At 42.6% G+C, this 25,704-nt stretch overlaps 1 protein-coding gene across 1 annotated transcript in view; it reads right to left on the reverse strand.

The window, feature by feature from the left end:
- Positions 1-25,704, reverse strand: part of MED27 (mediator complex subunit 27) — a 742,931-nt gene that overhangs the window by 101,990 nt on the left and 615,237 nt on the right. Inside the window, exon 5 of the mRNA XM_053695497.1 lies at positions 3,408-3,515. Coding sequence (XP_053551472.1) covers positions 3,408-3,515 — 108 coding nt within the window. The remainder of the gene's footprint in view (positions 1-3,407; positions 3,516-25,704) is intronic.

Consider the following 25,704-nt stretch of genomic DNA (forward strand, 5'->3'; position numbering starts at 1 on the left):
CTCCCATACACAGTATGTGGTCTATTACTGACTCTCTGTGACCCCTCTCCTATAAACAGCATGTGGTCTATTACTGACTCTCTGTGACCTCTCTCCGATACACAGTATGTGGTCTATTACTGACTCTCTGTGACCCCTCTCCGATACACAGTATGTGGTCTATTACTGACTCTCTGTGACCCCTCTCCTATACACAGTATGTGGTCTATTACTGACTCTCTGTGACCTCTCTCCGATACACAGTATGTGTTCTATTACTGACTCTCTGTGACCCCTCTCCGATACACAGTATGTGGTCTATTACTGACTCTCTGTGACCCCTCTCCTATAAACAGCATGTGGTCTTTTACTGACTCTCTGTGACCCCTCTCCTATACACAGTATGTGGTCTATTACTGACTCTCTGTGACCCCTCTCCGATACACAGTATGTGGTCTATTACTGACTCTCTGTGACCCCTCTCCTATACACAGTATGTGGTCTTTCACTGACTCTCTGTGACCCCTCTTCGAAACACAGTATGTGGTCTATTACTGACTCTCTGTGACCCCTCTCCTATAAACAGCATGTGGTCTATTACTGACTCTCTGTGACCTCTCTCCGATACACAGTATGTGGTCTTTTACTGATTCTCTGTGACCCCTCTCAGATACACAGTATGTGGTCTATTACTGACTCTCTGTGACCCCTCTCCTATACACAGTATGTGGTCTATTACTGACTCTCTGTGACCTCTCTCCGATACACAGTATGTGGTCTATTACTGACTCTCTGTGACCCCTCTCCGATACACAGTATGTGGTCTATTACTGACTCTCTGTGACCCCTCTCCTATAAACAGCATGTGGTCTTTTACTGACTCTCTGTGACGCCTCTCCTATACACAGTATGTGGTCTATTACTGACTCTCTGTGACCCCTCTCCGATACACAGTATGTGGTCTATTACTGACTCTCTGTGACCCCTCTCCTATACACAGCATGTGGTCTTTAACTGACTCTCTGTGACCCCTCTCCTATACACAGTATGTGGGCTATTACTGACTCTCTGTGACCCCTCTCCGATACACAGTATGTGGTCTATTACTGACTCTCTGTGACCCCTCTCCTATAAACAGCATGTGGTCTATTACTGACTCTCTGTGACCTCTCTCCGATACACAGTATGTGGTCTATTACTGACTCTCTGTGACCCCTCTCCGATACACACTATGTGGTCTATTACTGACTCTCTGTGACCCCTCTCCTATACACAGTATGTGGTCTATTACTGACTCTCTGTGACCTCTCTCCGATACACAGTATGTGGCCTATTACTGACTCTCTGTGACCCCTCTCCTATACACAGTATGTGGTCTATTACTGACTCTCTGTGACCCCTCTCCTATAAACAGCATGTGGTCTTTTACTGACTCTCTGTGACCCCTCTCCGATACACAGTATGTGGTCTATTACTGAATCCCATCTACTAAGTAAGCCTGCAGTCAGTCTGCTATACAAGTAATAAAGAACACAATGCTGTTTTCTCAAGGTCATCAAAATGAATTCAAAGTCGATAACAAATCACAACCTTCCTTGCATCTTATATTAAACAGGGATGGTGCCAGCCCCTATTATAGAAATCAAATTCTGCACCCTCTCCGCTGGAGCGCCCCCTCCCATATGTGTAAAACGCCTGCCTTTGAAGTGGTAGGGAAGCAGGGATCAGAAATTACCCCAGAGACAGCTCTGGTGATCTTTGAAGCTCAGCTTTGATAGCTGTGCGCTTTTCACTTGCTGCGGCTGGCATGATGTGAGCAGCTATCCCTTGTTTATGTGGGGTAATTAAGGAATCTGTAGTGCTGCTTAACAAGAGAATGTAATAAAGACGCTTAGCTTTCCTCAACTGCAGTGCAACGAAGAGCTGGAGTGCTTGTTACCTTCAATGCGTTACATTACCCAGGAGATCCAGGACAACTTCCTGCGCCAGGTATGCAGCAGACATCACATTAAGGAATCCGTACCCGGCTCACACAACAAGCTCAAGCTGGGCTAACAGAAGCCATGCACTGCAAATCCCACAATCCACGACGCTTAAATAGATCGCAATTTGTTCATGGCTATTCAATGTTACAAAGCTCGTGTCATTTATTTATGTTTTTCCATGGATTATGTGTGTAACAGTAACAGGCCTCTGATCTCGTGTCTCTCTGGTAGTGTACTCTGTACTGGTTGTACACAAAGATCTGCACAAACACGCTGGGAACATTCGAACTACTAAAGTATTGATTGTGCTCACCTAACATAACCTACCTGCTAGGGCAACATTAGAACAATAAGGGAGTATAAATATGTATGGATAAATAGACAAGTGAATGTTTGCCAGGCAGCCCCCAATACCACACAATAAACTCTTTACCTAATAAACAATTCACACAGCATACCTCTTTATACAGCCAGCAAAGGTAAATCAGGCGCATACTAATGACACTTTCTGGAACATTCTCCTCTCATTATAATGTGGCCTTTGGGTCCAGGAAAGCATAGTGCTGGCTGTAATGAGCCTGTGAACCTGAACCTAATACTAATGTGTTCTAGGAAGAGTTGGGAGAGGGCTGGCACTGCCCGTTTAAGGAGCCTCTAACGCACCGGGCAGCTGAGGCAGTAGACGGGTACGGTAAGTAATAAATTTACACCTACCTCACCCTTCACACTTTTTGTAGGTGCTTCAGCATCTAACCAGTTACTGGATAGGGAACTCACAAACAGTGCATCAATCATCAGGTTAAATATCACATGTATTTGTCTAATACAAATGACTTAATGTAAGGATGTGTGCACAAGCAATGACCACTCTGTAAGTGGTGTGCCAGGATTGGCCAATCACAAGCTGCAGTATGCTGGCTATGTAGTCTGGCATCGTCTGCACACAATTTTACAGATATTACCGAGAAGTGCTTTAACAATGTGCCAACTGCAGTTACCAACACATAAAAATCACTTTTCTTTTACTTTAAGTTTGTGTCACATTTAAAACGTCCACTGTTAGAAACCCTAGTGAAAAACACCTAGAATTTCCCAGTGGAGGTTGTGTAGGGCAGGGGGCAGACACAGGAGGAGTGTAGGCTCAGCAAGAGGACGTCAGTACAACGTCTCACTATGGCTTTGAGGATCTAAAGCTCTCCGCACTGGCGAGATGATCTAAGAAACGTCAATATGCTGAGGTCCCTAAGTTTATTTCAGAACGGACAACTTTAGCTTGTGAGCTGTTTATCTGGCTATGCAAAGAGACACCTACATTATCATCAGAAGATAAAGACCTGGGAACCAGAAAGAGGGTCTCATCTGCTGTGAGATTCACCTAATATACACTCACTCCCAGGTTGTGAAGGTCTGTAATGTTTCCTCAGCCTGTTTAGCCAGTCTCACCTTGCCATCCTCTGTATAAACATTCTCGTTGTAGCCTTTCACTATGGTCCGGTCAATGAAGAGGCTTCGCATCACCACTATAACTTTCAGCACCTTGCCGAGTGTCACCTACAGGCGAAGAGTAATATTGTCATGATAGGTAACAAACACAGGTCATTATGTACGCATCTGTCTGAAAAGCACATTAACATTCCAACATATTAGCGCTGCGGAATCTGTTGGCGCTCTACAAATAACCGATAATAATAATAACATAAGCCCTTGTCCTTTAAAAAGAAACTACTGTTCAGTGCTTTACCATGTACAATATATAAAAAATATAACCTTGCAGAAATAGTTACATATTGTTTAGCTTGCACCAGGTACTGAGGATACGGATAACCAGCTGAGTTACACCAAAAGCACACATACATACACAGATACATATATAACAAAATTTATGCTTACCTGATAAATTTCTTTCTTTTGCGATGTACCGAGTCCACGGTTTCATCCTTACTTGTGGGATATTATTCTTCCTAACAGGAAGTGGCAAAGAGAGCACCACAGCAGAGCTGTCTATATAGCTCCCCCTTAACTGCAACCCCCAGTCATTTGACCGAAGGCCAAGGAAGAAAAAGGAGAAACTATAAGGTGCAGAGGTGACTGAAGTTTTCAATAAAAATTCTATCTGTCTTGAATAGACATGGCGGTCCGTGGACTCGGCACATCGCAAAAGAAAGAAATTTAACAGGTAAGCATAAATTTTGTTTTCTTTTGCAAGATGTACCGAGTCCACGGTTTCATCCTTACTTGTGAGATACCAATACCAAAGCTTTAGGACACGGATGAAGGGAGGGACAAGATAGGAACCTAAATGGAAGGCATCACTGCTTGCAAAACCTTTCTCCCAAAAATAGCCTCCGAAGAAGCAAAAGTATCAAATTTGTAAAATTTGGAAAAGGTATGAAGCGAAGACCAAGTCGCAGCCTTACAAATTTGTTCAACAGAAGCATAATTTTTAAAAGCCCATGTGGAAGCCACCGCTCTAGTAGAGTGAGCTGTAATTCTTTCAGGAGGCTGCTGTCCAGCAGTCTCATAAGCCAAACGGTTGATGCTTTTCAGCCAAAAGGAAAGAGAGGTAGCCGTAGCCTTTTGACCTCTACGCTTTCCAGAATAGACAACAAACAAAGAAGATGTTTGACGAAAATCTTTGGTTGCCTGCAGATAAAACTTCAAAGCACGAACCACGTCCAAGTTGTGCAACAGACGTTCCTTCTCAGAAGAAGGATTAGGACACAGAGAAGGAACAACAATTTCCTGATTGATATTCCTGTTAGAAACAACCTTAGGGAGGAACCCAGGTTTGGTACGCAAAACCACCTTATCAGCATGGAAAACAAGATAAGGCGAGTCGCATTGTAATGCAGATAGTTCAGAAACTCTTCGAGCTGAAGCGATAGCAACTAGAAACAGAACTTTCCAAGATAGAAGCTTAATATCTATGGAATGCATGGGTTCAAACGGAACCCCTTGAAGAACTTTAAGAACTAAATTCAAACTCCATGGCGGAGCCACAGGTTTAAACACAGGCTTGATTCTAACTAAAGCCTGACAGAACGCCTGAACGTCTGGGACATCTGCCAGACGCTTGTGCAATAGAATAGACTAAGCAGATATCTGTCCTTTTAAGGTACAAGCTGACAATCCCTTCTCCAATCCTTCTTGGAGAAAGGACAAAATCCTAGGAATCCTGATCTTACTCCATGAGTAGCCTTTGGATTCACACAAATAAAGATATTTACGCCATATCTTATGATAAATTTTCCTAGTGACAGGCTTTCGAGCCTGAATCAAGGTATCTATGACCGACTCAGAGAACCCCAGCTTAGAAAAGATCAAGCGTTCAATCTCCAAGCAGAGAAACTAGATTTGGATGCTGGAACTGACCTTCAGCCAGAAGGTCCTGTCTCAGTGGCAGAGTCCATGGTGGAAGAGATGACATGTCCACCAGGTCTGCATACCAAGTCCTGCGTGGCCACGAAGGTGCTATCAAAATCACCAAAACTCTACTCCTGTTTGATTCTGGCAATCAAACGAGGAAGGAGAGGAAATGGTGGAAACACATAAGCCAGGTTGAACAACCAGGGTACTGCTAGAGCATCTATCAGTACTGCCTGAGGATCCCTTGACCTGGACCCGTATCGAGGAAGTTTGGCATTCTGACGAGACACCATCAGATCCAATTCTGGTGTGCCCCATTGCTGAATCAATTGTGCAACACCTCTGGATGGAGTTCCTACTCCCCCGGATGAAAAGTCTGACGACTTAGAAAATCTGCTTCCCAGTTCTCCACTCCTGGGATATAGATTGCTGATAGATGGCAAGAGTGAGACTCTGCCCATTGAATTATTTTGGAAACCTCTATCATCGCTAGAGAACTCTTTGTTCCCCCTTGATGATTGATATATGCTACAGTCGTGATATTGTCCGACTGGAATCTTAGGAATCTGGCCGACGCCAGCTGAGGCCACGCCTGAAGCGCATTGAATATTTCTAGAATATTTATAAGGAGGAGAGCCTCCTCCTGAGTCCACAATCCCTGTGCTTTCAGGGAATCCCAGACTGCACCCCAGCACAACAGCCTGGCGTCCGTCGTCACTATGACCCATGCTGGCCTGCGGAAACACATTCCCTGACAGATGATCCTGTGACAACCACCAAAGAAGAGAGTCTCTGGTCTCTTGGTCCATATTTATCCGAAGAGATAAATCTGCATAATCCCCATTCCACTGTTGGAGCATGAAAAGTTTCAGTGGTCTGAGATGCAAGCGAGCAAACGGAACTATGTCCAGTGCTACTACCATTAAACCGATTACCTCCATACACTGAGCCACTGACGGCCGAGGAATGGAATGAAGAGCTCGGCAGATGCATAAAATCTTTGATTTCCTGACCTCCATCAGAAAAATTTTCTTGTCCACCGAATCTATCAGAGTTCCCAGAAATGGAGCTCTTGTGAGAGGGATAAGCGAACTCTTTTGCACGTTCACCTTCCACCCATGAGATCTTAGAAAAGCCAACACGATGTCCGTGTGAGACTTGGCTAATTGGTAAATTGACACCTGGATTAAGATATCGTCCAGATAAGGCGCCACAGCTATACCCTGCGGCCTTAGAACCGCCAGAAGGGACCCTAGCACCTTTGTGAAAATTATGTTTGTCCAGAAAGGCGAACCTGAGGAACTGGTGATGATCTTTGTGGATAGGAATGTGTAGATATGCATCCTATAAGTCCACGGTGGTCATATATTGACCCTCCTGGATCATTAGCAAAATAGTCCGAATGGTCTCCATCTTGAAGGATGGGACTCTGAGGAATTTGTTTAGTTCTTGAGATCCAAAATTGGTCTGAAAGTTCCCTCTTTTTTGGGAACCACAAACAGATTGGAGTAGAACCCTTGCCCCTGTTCTGTATTCGGAACTGGGCAGATCACTCCCATGGAATATAGGTCTTCTACGCAGCGTAAGAACGCCTCTCTTATTGTCTGGTTCTACAGAAAATTGAGAAAGATGGAATCTCCCCCTTGGGAGAGAATCTTTGAAATCTAGAAGATACCCCTGGGTTACTATTTCTAAAGCCCAGGAGTCCTGAACGTCTCTTGCCCAAGCCTGAGCGAAGAAAGTCTGCCCCCTACTAGATTCGGTCCCGGATCGGAGGCTACCCCTTCATGCTGTCTTGGTAGCAAGCAGCGGGCTTCTAGCCTGTTTAGCCTTGTTCCAAGTCTGGTTAGGTCTCCAGACTGACTTGGATTGAGCAAAATTCCCCTCTTGCTTTGCGGCAGAGGAAAAGGGACCACCTTGAAGTTTCGAAAGGAATGAAAATTATTTTGTTTGGTCCTCATCTTATTCATCTTATCCTGAGGAAGGGCATGGCCTTTCCCTCCAGTGATGTCTGAAATGATCTCTTTCAGTTCAGGCCCGAATAGGGTCTTACCCTTGAAAGGGATGGCTAAAAGCTTAGCTTTTGATGACACATCAGCAGACCAGGACTTAAGCCATAACGCTCTATGCGCTAAAATGGCAAAACCTGAATTCTTCGCAGCTAATTTAGCCAATTGAAAAGCGGCATCTGTAATGAAAGAATTAGCTAGCTTGAGAGCCCTAATTCTATCTAGAATATCCTCTAATGTAGTCTCAACCTGAAGAGACTCTTCCAGAGCCTCGAACCAAAAAGGACGCTGCAGTAGTTACAGGAACAATGCACGCTATAGGTTGGAGAAGAAAACCTTGAAGAACCAATATTTTCTTCAGGAGACCCTCAATAGGTATAGTTGTACGCTTAGCCAGGGTAGAAATAGCTCCCTCCACCTTAGGGACCGTCTGCCACGAGTCCCACACGGCGTATGATATGGGAAACATTTTCTTAAAAGTAGGAGAGGGAGCGAACGGAATACCTGGTCTATCCCACTCCTTAGTAACAATTTCCGAAATCCTCTTAGGGACTGGAAAAAAATCAGTGTAGGCAGGAACCTCTGGGAATTTGTCCATTTTACACAATTTCTCTGGAACTACAATAGGGTCACAATCATCCAGAGTCGCTAAAACCTCCCTGAGCAATAAGCGGAGGTGTTCTAGTTTAAATTTAAAAGCCGTCATATCTGAATCTGTCTGAGGGAACATATTTCCCAAGTCAGAAATCTCTCCCTCAGCCAGCAAATCTCTCACATCAGAACATTGTGAGGGTACATCGGATATGGCTAATAAAGCGTCAGAGGGCTCAGTTTTTGTTCTCACACCAGACCTACTGCGTTTCCCCTGCAACCTCGGCAGCTTAGATAAAACCTCAGTGAAGGAAGTATTCATAACTGCGGCCATATCCTGCAGGGTGAAAGAATTAGACGCACTAGAAGTACTTGGCGTCGCTTGTGCGGGCGTTAACGGTTGTGAAACTTTGGGAGAATTAGATGGTATAACCTGATTCTCTTCTGACTGAGAATCATCCTGTGACATACTTTTAGTAGCTGAAATATGTTCTTTACAATTTATTGACCTTTCAGTGCATGAGGGACACATTCTAAGTGGAGGTTCCACAATGGCTTCTAAACATATTAAACATTGACTTTCCTCAATGTCAGACATGTTGAACAGGCTAGTAATGACTACAAACAAGCATGAACACACTTTATTTAGTGAAAAAAAATAATCTTAAAAAACGGTACTGTGCCTTTAAGAGAAAAAAAGCATACACATTCTGCAAAAACGCCTAAACATGCACCACATTTTTCAAAATTTTGTATGTAGGCACACAATAGGTAGTTAAGATTGCACCACATTTTTTTTTTAACAATTAATCCCTTAATGTCCAAACCGGATTGAAAATAGGCCCAAATACGGAAAAAAAAAAAACCTCAGCACCTTGCCACAGCCCTGCTGTGGCCCTACCTGCCCTCAGGGATCGAAAGTTTGGGGTAAACTGTCTAACATGCCTCCCAAACATAGCCCAACACGTCTAACCCTCTATCTGCTATCCCCCCTCACTATCCTAACAATAAAAAATATATTAACCCCTAAACCGCTGCTCCCGGACCCCGCCGCCACCTACATTATCTATATTACCCCCTAATGTGAGCTCCTACCCCGCCGCCACCTACATTAACTACCCCCTAATGTGAACTCCTACCCCGCCGCCACCTACATTAACTACCCCCTAATGTGAGCCCCTTACACCACCGCCAGCTATATTAAAATTATTAACCCCTAATCTAATCCCCCCTACCCCGCCAGCAGCAATATTAAAATTATTAACCCCTAATTTAATCCCCCTACCCCGCCGCCAGCTATATTAAATTAATTAACCCCTAATCTAATCCCCCTATACCGCCGCCAGCTATATTGAAACAGCCAATCAGATTCAAGTTCAATCCGATTGGCTGATTGGTTCAGCCAATCCGATTGAACTTGAATCTGATTGATAGAATCCTATCAGCCAATCGGAATTTGACGGACGCCATCTTGGATGATGTCATTTAAAGGAACCTCATTCGTCGGGAAGTCGTCGTGCCGGATGGATGTTCTGCGTCGGAGGAGTGAAGAAAGAAGATTAAAGATGCCGCTTGGAAGAAAACTTCACCCCGATGGAGGACCTCTTCTTTGCCGCTTGATTGAAGACATCGCCCGGATGGAAGACTTCTTCTCTGCCGCTTGATTGAAGACATCGCCGGATGGAAGACTTCTTCTTTGCCGCTTGGATGAAGACACCGCCGGATGGAAGACTTCTTCTCTGCCGCTTAATTGAAGACAAGGTAGGGAGATCTTCAGGGGGGTAGTGTTAGGTTTATTTAAGGGGGGTTTGGGTTAGAGTAGGGGTATGTGGGTGGTGGGTTGTAATGTTGGGGGGTGGTATTGTGTTTTTATTTACAGGCAAAAGAGCTGATTTCTTTGGGGCATGCATGTAATTTTGTGTTTGTTTGTTTTTGTAATTTAGTTTAGTTTATTTAATTGTATTTTAGTTTAGATATTTGTAGTTTATTTAATTTATTGATAGTGTAGGTGTATTTGTAACTTAGGTTAGGATTTATTTTACAGGTAAATTGGTAATTATTTTAACTAGGTAGCTATTAAATAGTTATTAACTATTTAATAGCTATTGTACCTAGTTAAAATAAATACCAAGTTACCTGTAAAATAAATATAAACCCTAAAATAGCTACAATGTAATTATTAATTACATTGTAGCTATCTTAGGGTTTATTTTATAGGTAAGTATTTAGATTTAAATAGGAATATTTTAATTAATAATAATAATAATATTATTATTAATTAGATTTATTTTAATAAGAATTTAGTTAGGGATGTTAGAGTTAGATAGGGTTATTATACTTAATATATATATATATAATATAATAACGATATAAACTATATTAACCCTAATATTATTAGGGTTAATATAGTTAATATAGCTGGCGGCGGTGTAGGGGGATTAGATTAGGGGTTAATACATTTAATATAGCTGGCGGCGGTGTAGGGGGATTAGATTAGGGGTTAATACATTTAATATAGCTGGCGGCGGTGTAGGGGGATTAAATTAGGGGTTAATACATTTAATATAGCTGGAGGCGGTGTAGGGGGATTAGATTAGGGGTTAATACATTTAATATAGCTGGCGGCGGTGTAGGGGGATTAAAGGGACAGTCTAGGCCAAAATAAACTTTCAAGATTCAGATAGAGCATGTAATTTTAAACAATTTTCCAATTTACTTTTATCACCAATTTTGCTTTGTTCTCTTGGTATTCTTAGTTGAAAGCTTAACCTAGGAGGTTCATATGCTAATTTCTTAGACCTTGAAGCCCACCTCTTTCAGATTGCATTTTAACAGTTTTTCACCACTAGAGGGTGTTAGTTCACGTATTTCATATAGATAACACTGTGCTCGTGCATGAGAAGTTATCTGGGAGCAGGCACTGATTGGCTAGACTGCAAGTCTGTCAAAAGAACTGAAAAAAGGGGCAGTTTGCAGAGGCTTAGATACAAGATAATCACAGAGGTTAAAAGTATATTATTATAACTGTGTTAGTTATGCAAAACTGGGAAATGGGTAATAAAGGGATTATCTATCTTTTAAAACAATAAAAATTCTGGTGTAGACTGTCCCTTTAAATTAGGGGTTAATACATTTAATATAGCTGGAGGCGGTGTAAGGGGCTCACAGGGGGTAGTTTAATATAGCTGGCGGCGGGGTAGGAGCTCACATTAGGGGGTATGTAATGTAGCTGGCGAAGGTGTAGGGGGATCACATTAGGCGGTTATACTTTTAATGCAGGTGGCGGCGGGGTCTGGGAGCGGTGGTTTAGGGGTTAAATACTTTATTAGGGATTGCGGCGGGGGATCGCGGTTGACAGGTAGACATTGCGCATGCGTTAGCCGTTAGGTTATATTTAGCAGTTCGCGGTTGACAGGTAGATAGACATTGCGCATGCGTTAGGTGTTAGGTTTTATTTAGCAGCTAGTTTAGGGAGTTATGGGGCTCCAATAGACAGCGTAAGTCTTACTACGGCTGCATTTTGTGGCGAGGTGAAAATGGAGTAAGATTTCTCCATTTTCGCCACGTAAGTCCTTACGCTGTATATTGGATAACAAACTGTGCGGGTTTGGTATACCTGTCTATGGCCCAAAAAACTACGGGCAAAGGCAGAAATATACGAGCGTAACTTCTAGGTTACGCCGTATATAGGATACCAAACCCGCGCAAATTTGGGCGACGCTGCATATCGGATCGAGGCCCAGAGCGGTTATAACTAGCCATGTGGGTTCCAAGACCCTAGAAATAAGCCATGTGTGTCCTAATAAAGTTGCCCAACGCGTTTATTGCCCACAAAAAACAGTAAGCAGTCCCATCCAAAAAACGTTTGCACACAAACATTTTACATTCAGTGTCAACCATATATGTAATTGGCCCCTTAAGCAAGCTAAGTAATGTCCTTCTTTTTAGCTCTAGGATTACTGCTTACCCTTACCCTCATGGGGATACTGTCAGCCTTTCTGAAATATCACAGACTCTCTAGAAAAAATGGCTGAGCATACCTCAGTGCAGCATAGCATGAAACCGTTCCTCACACTGAAGTTTCTTGTACTCCTCAGCTTCTGTGGGAACAGCAGTGGACCTTAGTTACAAATGCTAAGATCATTATCCTCCAGGCAGAAATCTTCATCCATCTCCTGCCTGAGAGTTAATAGTACACACCGGTACCATTTAAAAATAAACTCTTGCTTGAAGAAAAATAAAAACTAACAGTTTATCGCCTCTTTCACTTTACCCTTCCTGCTTAGAGCCGGCAAAGAGAATGACTGGGGGATGGAGTAAAGAGGGGAGCTATATAGACAGCTCTGCTGTGGGTGCTCTCTTTGCCACTTCCTGTTAGGAAGGATAATATCCCACAAGTAAGGATGAAACCGTGGACTCGGTACATCTTGCAAAAGAAATATAGATATATACTGTAGTAGGTCTTTCCAAAGTGTACTTTAATTGAACAAAGTGACATTTCGGGGACACACTCCCCTTCCTCAGGGTAGTCCCCGAAACGTCACTTTGTTCAATTAAAGTACACTTTGGAAAGACCAGTGAGTGCCGCCTCTTACCTACTATATTTAACCGTTGGCACCCTGGCAGTTGCTATTGTGGTGAGAGTGCTCTTTTTTGGAAATATATATATATATATATATATATATATATATATATACACACACACACACACACACACACATATACATAAATACACACATTTTTTTAATTCACACTGTATGTAAGGCAATACTATATTTTCTAGGCTTCAGATGACTTAGCTCATAGAAAGAATATTATCTTCTATCTACATGATAACTGATAAAATAACTATACTTGCTGGTGCTATATATCTTGGCACACACAATGTATCAGTTTAGAAAGAAAACAAAACCAACACAAATGCCCATTTCCCTTGCACATCCGCCCTAAGGAAACTTGTTGGAATTGATGGTCATGTCATGATACCAAGCCTAAAATGAGTTCTCCGCAGCTCATCACAGCTGATATTAAGAGCAAATAAAGAAATGGACATTTTCACAGGGGCTTGTATTTTGGGGTTGAGTGAATTTCTGGCCTATCCATCTGGCAGATCAATTAGCTAGTGAAGTTGTTTTGCATGATAGATATTAATATTCTTTGCAGGTCCATGGGACCGGCAAAGGGATAAAGGGCTTTTTATCCTGGAAGACTAACGGAACGAGCCGCTTGGCACAGGCGCATGTTTCTTCCTCTCACAGGACTGGCTGCCCAAACGCTGTGTTGCCGTGCCAGCACAGTCGTGCAAGGTCTGCCTCAGGTCACCTCTAAAATCAATAGCTCCTGAATAAGAGTTGGCGCTGTGCATACCCAGATGGCAGACTGAAACCAACGCTCCATGCCGCTAAACTGATCGCGAAAGCTGTTTGAGATTCAGTCAACAAACCCGGTGTGCACAACTATATCTGCTTAAACATAACTATAACACACTTTGGTCTAGTTTGTCATTTGCAAACGACCTTGGGATGGAGACAGAGTCTCAGATGAAGTTATGTTTAGTCAAATGAGAAGTGCTTTGTTTGCTGAAGACCGTAGGATAGATTCATTAAACAGTTCTGCAGTATCTACAGTTCTTATGTTATTCTCAGTTCTGCCAATTCAAAAAACAATGGCAGAGAGTGAATTAAAGGGACAGTAAACTCAAAATAAAACTTTCATGATTCAGATGGAGCACATGATTTTAAACCACTTTCCAATTGACTTCTAGTATCAATTCTTTGTTCTTCTTAGTATCTTTTGTTGAAGAATAAACCTAGGGAGGCTGATAGTAGCTTAGGAGTGTGGACGTGGTCTTTATCAGTCTATAGCAATGTTATACATAGTTAGAAGCACAGCCACCTAAACATTGTTTGAAACACTACTGCTAAATGGCTCAAGACACGTGCATGCTAAAATTAGGATTACTCTTTAACAAAGGATACCAAGAAAACTAAGCAAAACATATAATAGTACATTGGGGCTTTGTTTAAAATCCTATACTCTATTCAATCAATTTAAGTTTAATTTTGACTTTAATGCCCCTTTAAGTCACATACTTGTGGATGTCACATAGATTACATAAAGTACTGCAACAGAGTAAAAACAAAAATACATTTTCACAGAGTGATATCACTATGCCACAATGTGATCTTGGGAACAGACCTCACATAGTGCGTCACCCTGTCGCATAGTGTGATGTTACCGAGCTATAGTGTGGTCTGGGGAACAGACCTCACATAGTGCGTCATCCTGTCGCATAGTGTGATGTTACCGAGCTATAGTGTGGTCTGGGGAACAGACCTCACATAGTGTGTCACCCTGTCACATAGTGTGATGTTACCGAGCTATAGTGTGGTCTGGGGAACAGACCTCACATAGTGTGTCACACTGTCACATAGTATGATGTTACCGAGCTATAGTGTGGTCTGGGGAACAGACCTCACATAGTGTGTCATCCTGTCGCATAGTGTGATGTTACCGAGCTATAGTGTGGTGTGGGGAACAGACCTCACATAGTGAGTCATCCTGTCGCATAGTGTGATGTTACCGAGCTATAGTGTGGTCTGGGGAACAGACCTCACATAGTGTGTCATCCTGTCGCATAGTGTGATGTTACCGAGCTATAGTGTGGTCTGGGGAACAGACCTCACATAGTGTGTCACCCTGTCACATAGTGTGATGTTACCGAGCTATAGTGTGGTCTGGGGAACAGACCTCACATAGTGTGTCATCCTGTCGCATAGTGTGATGTTACCGAGCTATAGTGTGGTCTGGGGAACAGACCTCACATAGTGTGTCACCCTGTCGCATAGTGTGATGTTACCGAGCTATAGTGTGGTCTGGGGAACAGACCTCACATAGTGCGTCATCCTGTCGCATAGTGTGATGTTACCGAGCTATAGTGTGGTCTGGGGAACAGACCTCACATAGTGCGTCACCCTGTCGCATAGTGTGATGTTACCGAGCTATAGTGTGGTCTGGGGAACAGACCTCACATAGTGCGTCATCCTGTCGCATAGTGTGATGTTACCGAGCTATAGTGTGGTCTGGGGAACAGACCTCACATAGTGTGTCACCCTGTCACATAGTGTGATGTTACCGAGCTATAGTGTGATCTGGGGAACAGACCTCACATAGTGTGTCACCCTGTCACATAGTGTGATGTTACCGAGCTATAGTGTGGTCTGAGGAACAGACCTCACATAGTGCGTCATCCTGTCACATAGTGTAATGTTACTGAGCCACAATGTGATCTTGGGAACAGACCTCACATAGTGCGTCATCCTGTCGCATAGTGTGATGTTACCGAGCTATAGTGTGGTCTGGGGAACAGACCTCACATAGTGCGTCATCCTGTCGCATAGTGTGATGTTACCGAGCTATAGTGTGGTCTGGGGAACAGACCTCACATAGTGTGTCACCCTGTCACATAGTGTGATGTTACCGAGCTATAGTGTGGTCTGGGGAACAGACCTCACATAGTGTGTCACACTGTCACATAGTATGATGTTACCGAGCTATAGTGTGGTCTGGGGAACAGACCTCACATAGTGTGTCATCCTGTCGCATAGTGTGATGTTACCGAGCTATAGTGTGGTGTGGGGAACAGACCTCACATAGTGCGTCATCCTGTCGCATAGTGTGATGTTACCGAGCTATAGTGTGGTCTGGGGAACAGACCTCACATAGTGTGTCATCCTGTCGCATAGTGTGATGTTACCGAACTATAGTGTGGTCTGGGGAACAGACCTCACATAGTGTGTCACCCTGTCACATAGTGTGATGTTACCGAGCTATAGTGTGGTCTGGGGAACAGACCTCACATAGTGTGTCATCCTGTCGCATAGTGTGATGTTACCGAGCTATAGTGTGGTCTGGGGAACAGACCTCACATAGTGTGTCACCCTGTCGCATAGTGTGATGTTACCGAGCTATAGTGTGGTCTGGGGAACAGACCTCACATAGTGCGTCATCCTGTCGCATAGTGTGATGTTACCGAGCTATAGTGTGGTCTGGGGAACAGACCTCACATAGTGCGTCACCCTGTCGCATAGTGTGATGTTACCGAGCTATAGTGTGGTCTGGGGAACAGACCTCACATAGTGCGTCATCCTGTCGCATAGTGTGATGTTACCGAGCTATAGTGTGGTCTGGGGAACAGACCTCACATAGTGTGTCACCCTGTCACATAGTGTGATGTTACCGAGCTATAGTGTGATCTGGGGAACAGACCTCACATAGTGTGTCACCCTGTCACATAGTGTGATGTTACCGAGCTATAGTGTGGTCTGAGGAACAGACCTCACATAGTGCGTCATCCTGTCACATAGTGTAATGTTACTGAGCCACAATGTGATCTTGGGAACAGACCTCACATAGTGCGTCATCCTGTCACATAGTGTGATGTTACCGAGCTATAGTGTGGTCTGGGGAACAGACCTCACATAGTGTGTCACACTGTCACATAGTATGATGTTACCGAGCTATAGTGTGGTCTGGGGAACAGAGCTCACATAGTGTGTCACCCTGTCACATAGTGTGATGTTACCGAGCTATAGTGTGGTCTGGGGAACAGACCTCACATAGTGTGTCACCCTGTCACATAGTGTGATGTTACCGAGCTATAGTGTGGTCTGGGGAACAGACCTCACATAGTGTGTCATCCTGTCGCATAGTGTGATGTTACCGAGCTATAGTGTGGTCTGGGGAACAGACCTCACATAGTGCGTCATCCTGTCACATAGTGTGATGTTACCGAGCTATAGTGTGGTCTGGGGAACAGACCTCACATAGTGTGTCATCCTGTCACATAGTGTAATGTTACTGAGCTATAGTGTGGTCTGGGGAACAGACCTCACATAGTGTGTCACCCTGTCACATAGTGTGATGTTACCGAGCTATAGTGTGGTCTGGGGAACAGACCTCACATAGTGTGTCACCCTGTCACATAGTGTGATGTTACCGAGCTATAGTGTGGTCTGGGGAACAGACCTCACATAGTGTGTCACCCTGTCACATAGTGTGATGTTACCGAGCTATAGTGTGGTCTGGGGAACAGACCTCACATAGTGTGTCATCCTGTCGCATAGTGTGATGTTACCGAGCTATAGTGTGGTCTGGGGAACAGACCTCACATAGTGTGTCACCCTGTCACATAGTGTGATGTTACCGAGCTATAGTGTGGTCTGGGGAACAGACCTCACATAGTGTGTCACCCTGTCGCATAGTGTGATGTTACCGAGCTATAGTGTGGTCTGGGGATAGTGTGGTCTGGGGAACAGACCTCACATAGTGTGTCACCCTGTCACATAGTGTGATGTTACTGAGCAATAGTGTGGTGTGGAGAACAGACCTCACATAGTGTGTCACCCTGTCACATAGTGTGATGTTACCGAGCTATAGTGTGGTCTGGGGAACAGACCTCACATAGTGTGTCACCCTGTCACATAGTGTGATGTTACTGAGCAATAGTGTGGTGTGGAGAACAGACCTCACATAGTGTGTCACCCTGTCGCATAGTGTGATGTTACCGAGCTATAGTGTGGTGTGGGGAACAGACCTCACATAGTGCGTCATCCTGTCGCATAGTGTGATGTTACCGAGCTATAGTGTGGTCTGGGGAACAGACCTCACATAGTGTGTCGCCCTGTCGCATACTGTGATGTTACCGAGCTATAGTGTGGTCTGGGGAACAGACCTCACATAGTGTGTCGCCCTGTCGCATAGTGTGATGTTACCGAGCTATAGTGTGGTCTGGGGAACAGACCTCACATAGTGTGTCATCCTGTCACATAGTATAATGTTACTGAGCTATAGTGTGATCTGGGGAACAGACCTCACATAGTGTGTCACCCTGTCACATAGTGTGATGTTACCGAGCTATAGTGTGGTCTGGGGAACAGACCTCACATAGTGTGTCACCCTGTCACATAGTGTGATGTTACCGAGCTATAGTGTGGTCTGGGGAACAGACCTCACATAGTGTGTCACCCTGTCACATAGTGTGATGTTACCGAGCTATAGTGTGGTGTGGGGAACAGACCTCACATAGTGCGTCATCCTGTCGCATAGTGTGATGTTACCGAGCTATAGTGTGGTCTGGGGAACAGACCTCACATAGTGCGTCATCCTGTCGCATAGTGTGATGTTACCGAGCTATAGTGTGGTCTGGGGAACAGACCTCACATAGTGTGTCATCCTGTCGCATAGTGTGATGTTACCGAGCTATAGTGTGGTCTGGGGAACAGACCTCACATAGTGCGTCATCCTGTCGCATAGTGTGATGTTACCGAGCTATAGTGTGGTCTGGGGAACAGACCTCACATAGTGCGTCATCCTGTCGCATAGTGTGATGTTACCGAGCTATAGTGTGGTCTGGGGAACAGACCTCACATAGTGCGTCACCCTGTCACATAGTGTGATGTTACCGAGCTATAGTGTGGTCTGGGGAACAGACCTCACATAGTGCGTCACCCTGTCACATAGTGTGATGTTACCGAGCTATAGTGTGGTCTGGGGAACAGACCTCACATAGTGTGTCGCCCTGTCGCATAGTGTGATGTTACGGAGCTATAGTGTGGTCTGGGGAACAGACCTCACATAGTGCGTCATCCTGTCGCATAGTGTGATGTTACCGAGCTATAGTGTGGTCTGGGGAACAGACCTCACATAGTGCGTCATCCTGTCGCATAGTGTGATGTTACCGAGCTATAGTGTGGTCTGGGGAACAGACCTCACATAGTGCGTCATCCTGTCGCATAGTGTGATGTTACCGAGATATAGTGTGGTCTGGGGAACAGACCTCACATAGTGCGTCATCCTGTCGCATAGTGTGATGTTACTGAGCTATAGTGTGGTCTGGGGAACAGACCTCACATAGTGCGTCATCCTGTCGCATAGTGTGATGTTACCGAGCTATAGTGTGGTCTGGGGAACAGACCTCACATAGTGTGTCACCCTGTCACATAGTTTGATGTTACTGAGCAATAGTGTGGTGTGGAGAACAGACCTCACATAGTGTGTCACCCTGTCAGATAGTTTGATGTTACTGAGCAATAGTGTGGTGTGGAGAACAGACCTCACATAGTGTGTCACCCTGTCACATAGTACCAAGATTAAAACATTAGTACTGCAAAGGGTAATGCCTTACATTGCTCAAATTAAAAATATTCTGCACTTACAGTATACAGACACACACAGAAGCACCTGCACTTAAAAATAAAGTATACAGACACACACAGCGCCTGCACTTATAAATACAGTATACAGACACACACAGCACCTGCACTTATAAATACAGTATACAGACACACACAGAAGCAACTGCACTTATAAATACAGTATACAGACACACACAGCGCCTGCACTTATAAATACAGTATACAGACACACACAGCGCCTGCACTTATAAATACAGTATACAGACACACACAGCACCTGCACTTATAAATACAGTATACAGACACACAGCTGCACCTGCACTTATAAATATAGTATACAGACACACACAGCGCCTGCACTTATAAATACAGTATACAGACACACACAGAAGCACCTGCACTTATAAATACAGTATACAGACACACACAGCGCCTGCACTTATAAATACAGTATACAGACACACAGCAGCACCTGCACTTATAAATACAGTATACAGACACACAGCTGCACCTGCACTTATAAATACAGTATACAGACACACAGCACCTGCACTTATAAATACAGTATACAGACACACACAACACCTGCACTTATAAATACAGTATACAGACACACACAGCGCCTGCACTTATAAATACAGTATACAGACACACACAGCACCTGCACTTATAAATACAGTATACAGACACACACAGCGCCTGCACTTATAAATACAGTATACAGACACACACAGCACCTGCACTTATAAATACAGTATACAGACACACACAAATCCTGCACTTATAAATACAGTATAGACACACACACAGCGCCTGCACTTATAAATACAGTATACAGACACACACAGCACCTGCACTTATAAATACAGTATACAGACAAACACAGCACCTGCACTTATAAAGTATACAGACACACAGCAGCACCTGCACTTATAAATACAGTATACAGACACACACAGAAGCACCTGCACTTATAAATACAGTATACAGACACACACAGCACCTGCACTTATAAATACAGTATACAGACACACACAGCGCCTGCACTTATAAATACAGTATACAGACACACACAGAAGCACCTGCACTTAAAAATAAAGTATACAGACACACAGAAGCAACTGCACTTATAAATACAGTATACAGACACACACAGCACCTGCACTTATAAATACAGTATACAGACACACACAGCGCCTGCACTTATAAATACATTATACAGACACACACAGCGCCTGCACTTATAAATACAGTATACAGACACACACAGAAGCACCTGCACTTAAAAATAAAGTATACAGACACACAGAAGCAACTGCACTTATAAATACAGTATACAGACACACACAGAAGCACCTGCACTTAAAAATAAAGTATACAGACACACAGAAGCAACTGCACTTATAAATACAGTATACAGACAAACACAGCACCTGCACTTATAAAGTATACAGACACACAGCAGCACCTGCACTTATAAATACAGTATACAGACACACAGCAGCACCTGCACTTATAAATACAGTATACAGACACACAGCAGCACCTGCACTTATAAATACAGTATACAGACACACACAGCACCTGCACTTATAAATACAGTATACAGACACACAGCAGCACCTGCACTTATAAATACAGTATACAGACAAACACAGCACCTGCACTTATAAAGTATACAGACACACACAGCGCCTGCACTTATAAATACAGTATACAGACACACAGCTGCACCTGCACTTATAAATACAGTATACAGACACACACAGCACCTGCACTTATAAATACAGTATACAGACACACAGCTGCACCTGCACTTATAAAGTATACAGACACACAGCAGCACCTGCACTTATAAATACAGTATACAGACACACAGCAGCACCTGCACTTATAAATACAGTATACAGACACACAGCTGCACCTGCACTTATAAATACAGTATACAGACACACAGCAGCACCTGCACTTATAAATACAGTATACAGACACACAGATGCACCTGCACTTATAAAGTATACAGACACACAGCAGCACCTGCACTTATAAATACAGTATACAGACACACAGCAGCACCTGCACTTATAAATACAGTATACAGACACACAGCTGCACCTGCACTTATAAATACAGTATACAGACAAACACAGCACCTGCACTAATAAATACAGTATACAGACACATAGCACCTGCACTTATAAATACAGTATACAGACACACACTGATGCACCTGCACTTATAAATACAGTATACAGACACACACAACACCTGCCCTTATAAATACAGTATACAGACACACACAGCACCTGCACTTATAAATACAGTATACAGACACACACAGCACCTGCACTTATAAATACAGTATACAGACACACACAGCGCCTGCACTTATAAATAAAGTATACAGACACACACAGCACCTGCACTTATAAATACAGTATACAGACACACAGCTGCACCTGCACTTATAAATACAGTATACAGACACACACAGCACCTGCACTTATAAATACAGTATACAGACACACACAGCACCTGCACTTATAAATACAGTATACAGACACACACAGTGCCTGCACTTATAAATACAGTATACAGACACACACAGTGCCTGCACTTATAAATACAGTATACAGACACACACAGCACCTGCACTTATAAATACAGTATACAGACACACACAGCACCTGCACTTATAAATACAGTATACAGACACACACAGCACCTGCACTTATAAATACAGTATACAGACACACACAGCGCCTGCACTTATAAATACAGTATACAGACACACACATAACACCTGCACTTATAAATACAGTATACAGACACACACAGCACCTGCACTTATAAATACAGTAAACAGACACACACAGCGCCTGCACATATAAATACAGTATACAGACACACACAGCACCTGCACTTATAAATACAGTATACAGACACACACAGCACCTGCACTTATAAATACAGTATAAAGACACACAGCAGCACCTGCACTTATAAATACAGTATACAGACACACACAGAAGCACCTGCACTTATAAATACAGTATACAGACACACACAGCACCTGCACTTATAAATACAGTATACAGACACACACAGCGCCTGCACTTATAAATACAGTATACATACACACACAGAAGCACCTGCACTTAAAAATAAAGTATACAGACACACAGAAGCAACTGCACTTATAAATACAGTATACAGACACACACAGCACCTGCACTTATAAATACAGTATACAGACACACACAGCGCCTGCACTTATAAATACAGTATACAGACACACATAGCACCTGCACTTATAAATACAGTATACAGACACACAGAAGCAACTGCACTTATAAATACAGTATACAGACACACACAGTGCCTGCACTTATAAATAAAGTATACAGACACACACAGCACCTGCACTTATAAATACAGTATACAGACACACAGCTGCACCTGCACTTATAAATACAGTATACAGACACACACAGCACCTGCACTTATAAATACAGTATACAGACACACACAGCACCTGCACTTATAAATACAGTATACAGACACACACAGTGCCTGCACTTATAAATACAGTATACAGACACACACAGTGCCTGCACTTATAAATACAGTATACAGACACACACAGCACCTGCACTTATAAATACAGTATACAGACACACACAGCACCTGCACTTATAAATACAGTATACAGACACACACAGCACCTGCACTTATAAATACAGTATACAGACACACACAGCGCCTGCACTTATAAATACAGTATACAGACACACACATAACACCTGCACTTATAAATACAGTATACAGACACACACAGCACCTGCACTTATAAATACAGTAAACAGACACACACAGCGCCTGCACATATAAATACAGTATACAGACACACACAGCACCTGCACTTATAAATACAGTATACAGACACACACAGCACCTGCACTTATAAATACAGTATAAAGACACACAGCAGCACCTGCACTTATAAATACAGTATACAGACACACACAGAAGCACCTGCACTTATAAATACAGTATACAGACACACACAGCACCTGCACTTATAAATACAGTATACAGACACACACAGCGCCTGCACTTATAAATACAGTATACATACACACACAGAAGCACCTGCACTTAAAAATAAAGTATACAGACACACAGAAGCAACTGCACTTATAAATACAGTATACAGACACACACAGCACCTGCACTTATAAATACAGTATACAGACACACACAGCGCCTGCACTTATAAATACATTATACAGACACACACAGCACCTGCACTTATAAATACAGTATACAGACACACACAGAAGCACCTGCACTTAAAAATAAAGTATACAGACACACAGAAGCAACTGCACTTATAAATACAGTATACAGACACACACAGAAGCACCTGCACTTAAAAATAAAGTATACAGACACACAGAAGCAACTGCACTTATAAATACAGTATACAGACAAACACAGCACCTGCACTTATAAAGTATACAGACACACAGCAGCACCTGCACTTATAAATACAGTATACAGACACACAGCAGCACCTGCACTTATAAATACAGTATACAGACACACACAGCACCTGCACTTATAAATACAGTATACAGACACACAGCACCTGCACTTATAAATACAGTATACAGACACACAGCAGCACCTGCACTTATAAATACAGTATACAGACACACACAGCACCTGCACTTATAAATACAGTATACAGACACACAGCAGCACCTGCACTTATAAATACAGTATACAGACAAACACAGCACCTGCACTTATAAAGTATACAGACACACACAGCGCCTGCACTTATAAATACAGTATACAGACACACAGCTGCACCTGCACTTATAAATACAGTATACAGACACACACAGCACCTGCACTTATAAATACAGTATACAGACACACAGCTGCACCTGCACTTATAAAGTATACAGACACACAGCAGCACCTGCACTTATAAATACAGTATACAGACACACAGCAGCACCTGCACTTATAAATACAGTATACAGACACACAGCTGCACCTGCACTTATAAATACAGTATACAGACACACAGCAGCACCTGCACTTATAAATACAGTATACAGACACACAGATGCACCTGCACTTATTTTTTTTTTAAACATTTATTTATTTCCAACAAAGAGTACAATCAAATAAGGATTCCACCTTTACATACCCCATAGGGTCAGGTGTAGCAACAAAAGAACAAAAATACATTTTAAAAGGAAAAAAAAAAAAAAATACTTTTTTTTTTTCTTTTCCCTTTTTTTTTTTTCCATAGATACATTGACTAGCTGGAATGAAAATACTCTCAAATGGCAGAATTTGTACACAATGTTGGCTTTTTTTCTTTTTTCAAAACAAATTAGAACAATATTAATCACACCCACATACTACCTACTCATACACTAAAACAAAACAAAACAAAAAACAAAACAAAACAAAAAAAAAAAAAAAAAAAAAAGGGGGAGGGAGGGGAGGGGGAGCTCTCACATTTCTCTCTCCATAATTTCAGTGTCTGAATTATCCTATATCCCACAGACACGTTTCACCTTATATTTCTCTATAATTAGTTATCCATGTATGTGGAAAAAGATCTAAGACTACAAAATCCATAAAAGAGCTTGAAGACAAGAATGGGGTCAGGATAACTTTTTGTATAGCTAAGGGGTATGTTTTAATAATCGGGAGCCAGCCTGCTATGAAAGTTTTTATTCTCTTTTCTGATATAGTTTCTAAGTGAACTGACTCATGTATGATTTGAGTTTGAATCTCTTGTAAGATCAGAGATAAACCAGGAACTGACGTGTCCTTCCAATGTTTAAGAATTTGATGTCTAACAGCCAGTATAATAGTATTTAGAGTGTGGACATAAAAGCCCCTGTTGCCGGGAGCCTCTAACCAGATTATCTCATCAAGTGACAAGATAATGGTTGACTTGTACTGTATATTAAACCAATATTCTACCTTACGCCAAAGTTGTATAATTTTTGGGCAGTACCAAAACATATGTAAAATATCAGCCTTGGGTTTATTGCATCGGGGACAATTCCCGTTGCAGCTAGAATAAAACTTAGCTAATCTTGAAGGGGAAATATAATAGTTATTAATAAGTTTTAAATGAGATTCTCTCCAACTCCTAGGAATTTTACATTTTTTTACATTTATCAAACTACGTTGAATTTTAGCGAAATCAATTGTAGGGAAAAAGGGAGTCCAAGGTAGTATCAGTTTATCTGAAAAGATTAATGCTTGTTTAGAAAGCATAATGTCGTATAAGAGAGAAATGGACGGGTTTTCTAGTGCAAATTTTTGCAAACATAAATTGATATCCGACCATGCATTCAATTTACTCATATCCCACTTATGTGTATTAATAAAATGACGGACTTGTAGATAGGCAAAGAAGTTGGATCTAGGTAGCTGAAAATGTTGAGAAAGAATCCCAAAAGAAATTAATTGCCCATCTTGAGGCAGGATCTGATAAATATATTTAAGCTCTTTTTCAGCCCACTCTCTAAATACTACTTG

This window comes from Bombina bombina, chromosome 12 (assembly GCF_027579735.1).
Source record: "Bombina bombina isolate aBomBom1 chromosome 12, aBomBom1.pri, whole genome shotgun sequence".
Lineage (NCBI taxonomy): Eukaryota > Metazoa > Chordata > Amphibia > Anura > Bombinatoridae > Bombina > Bombina bombina.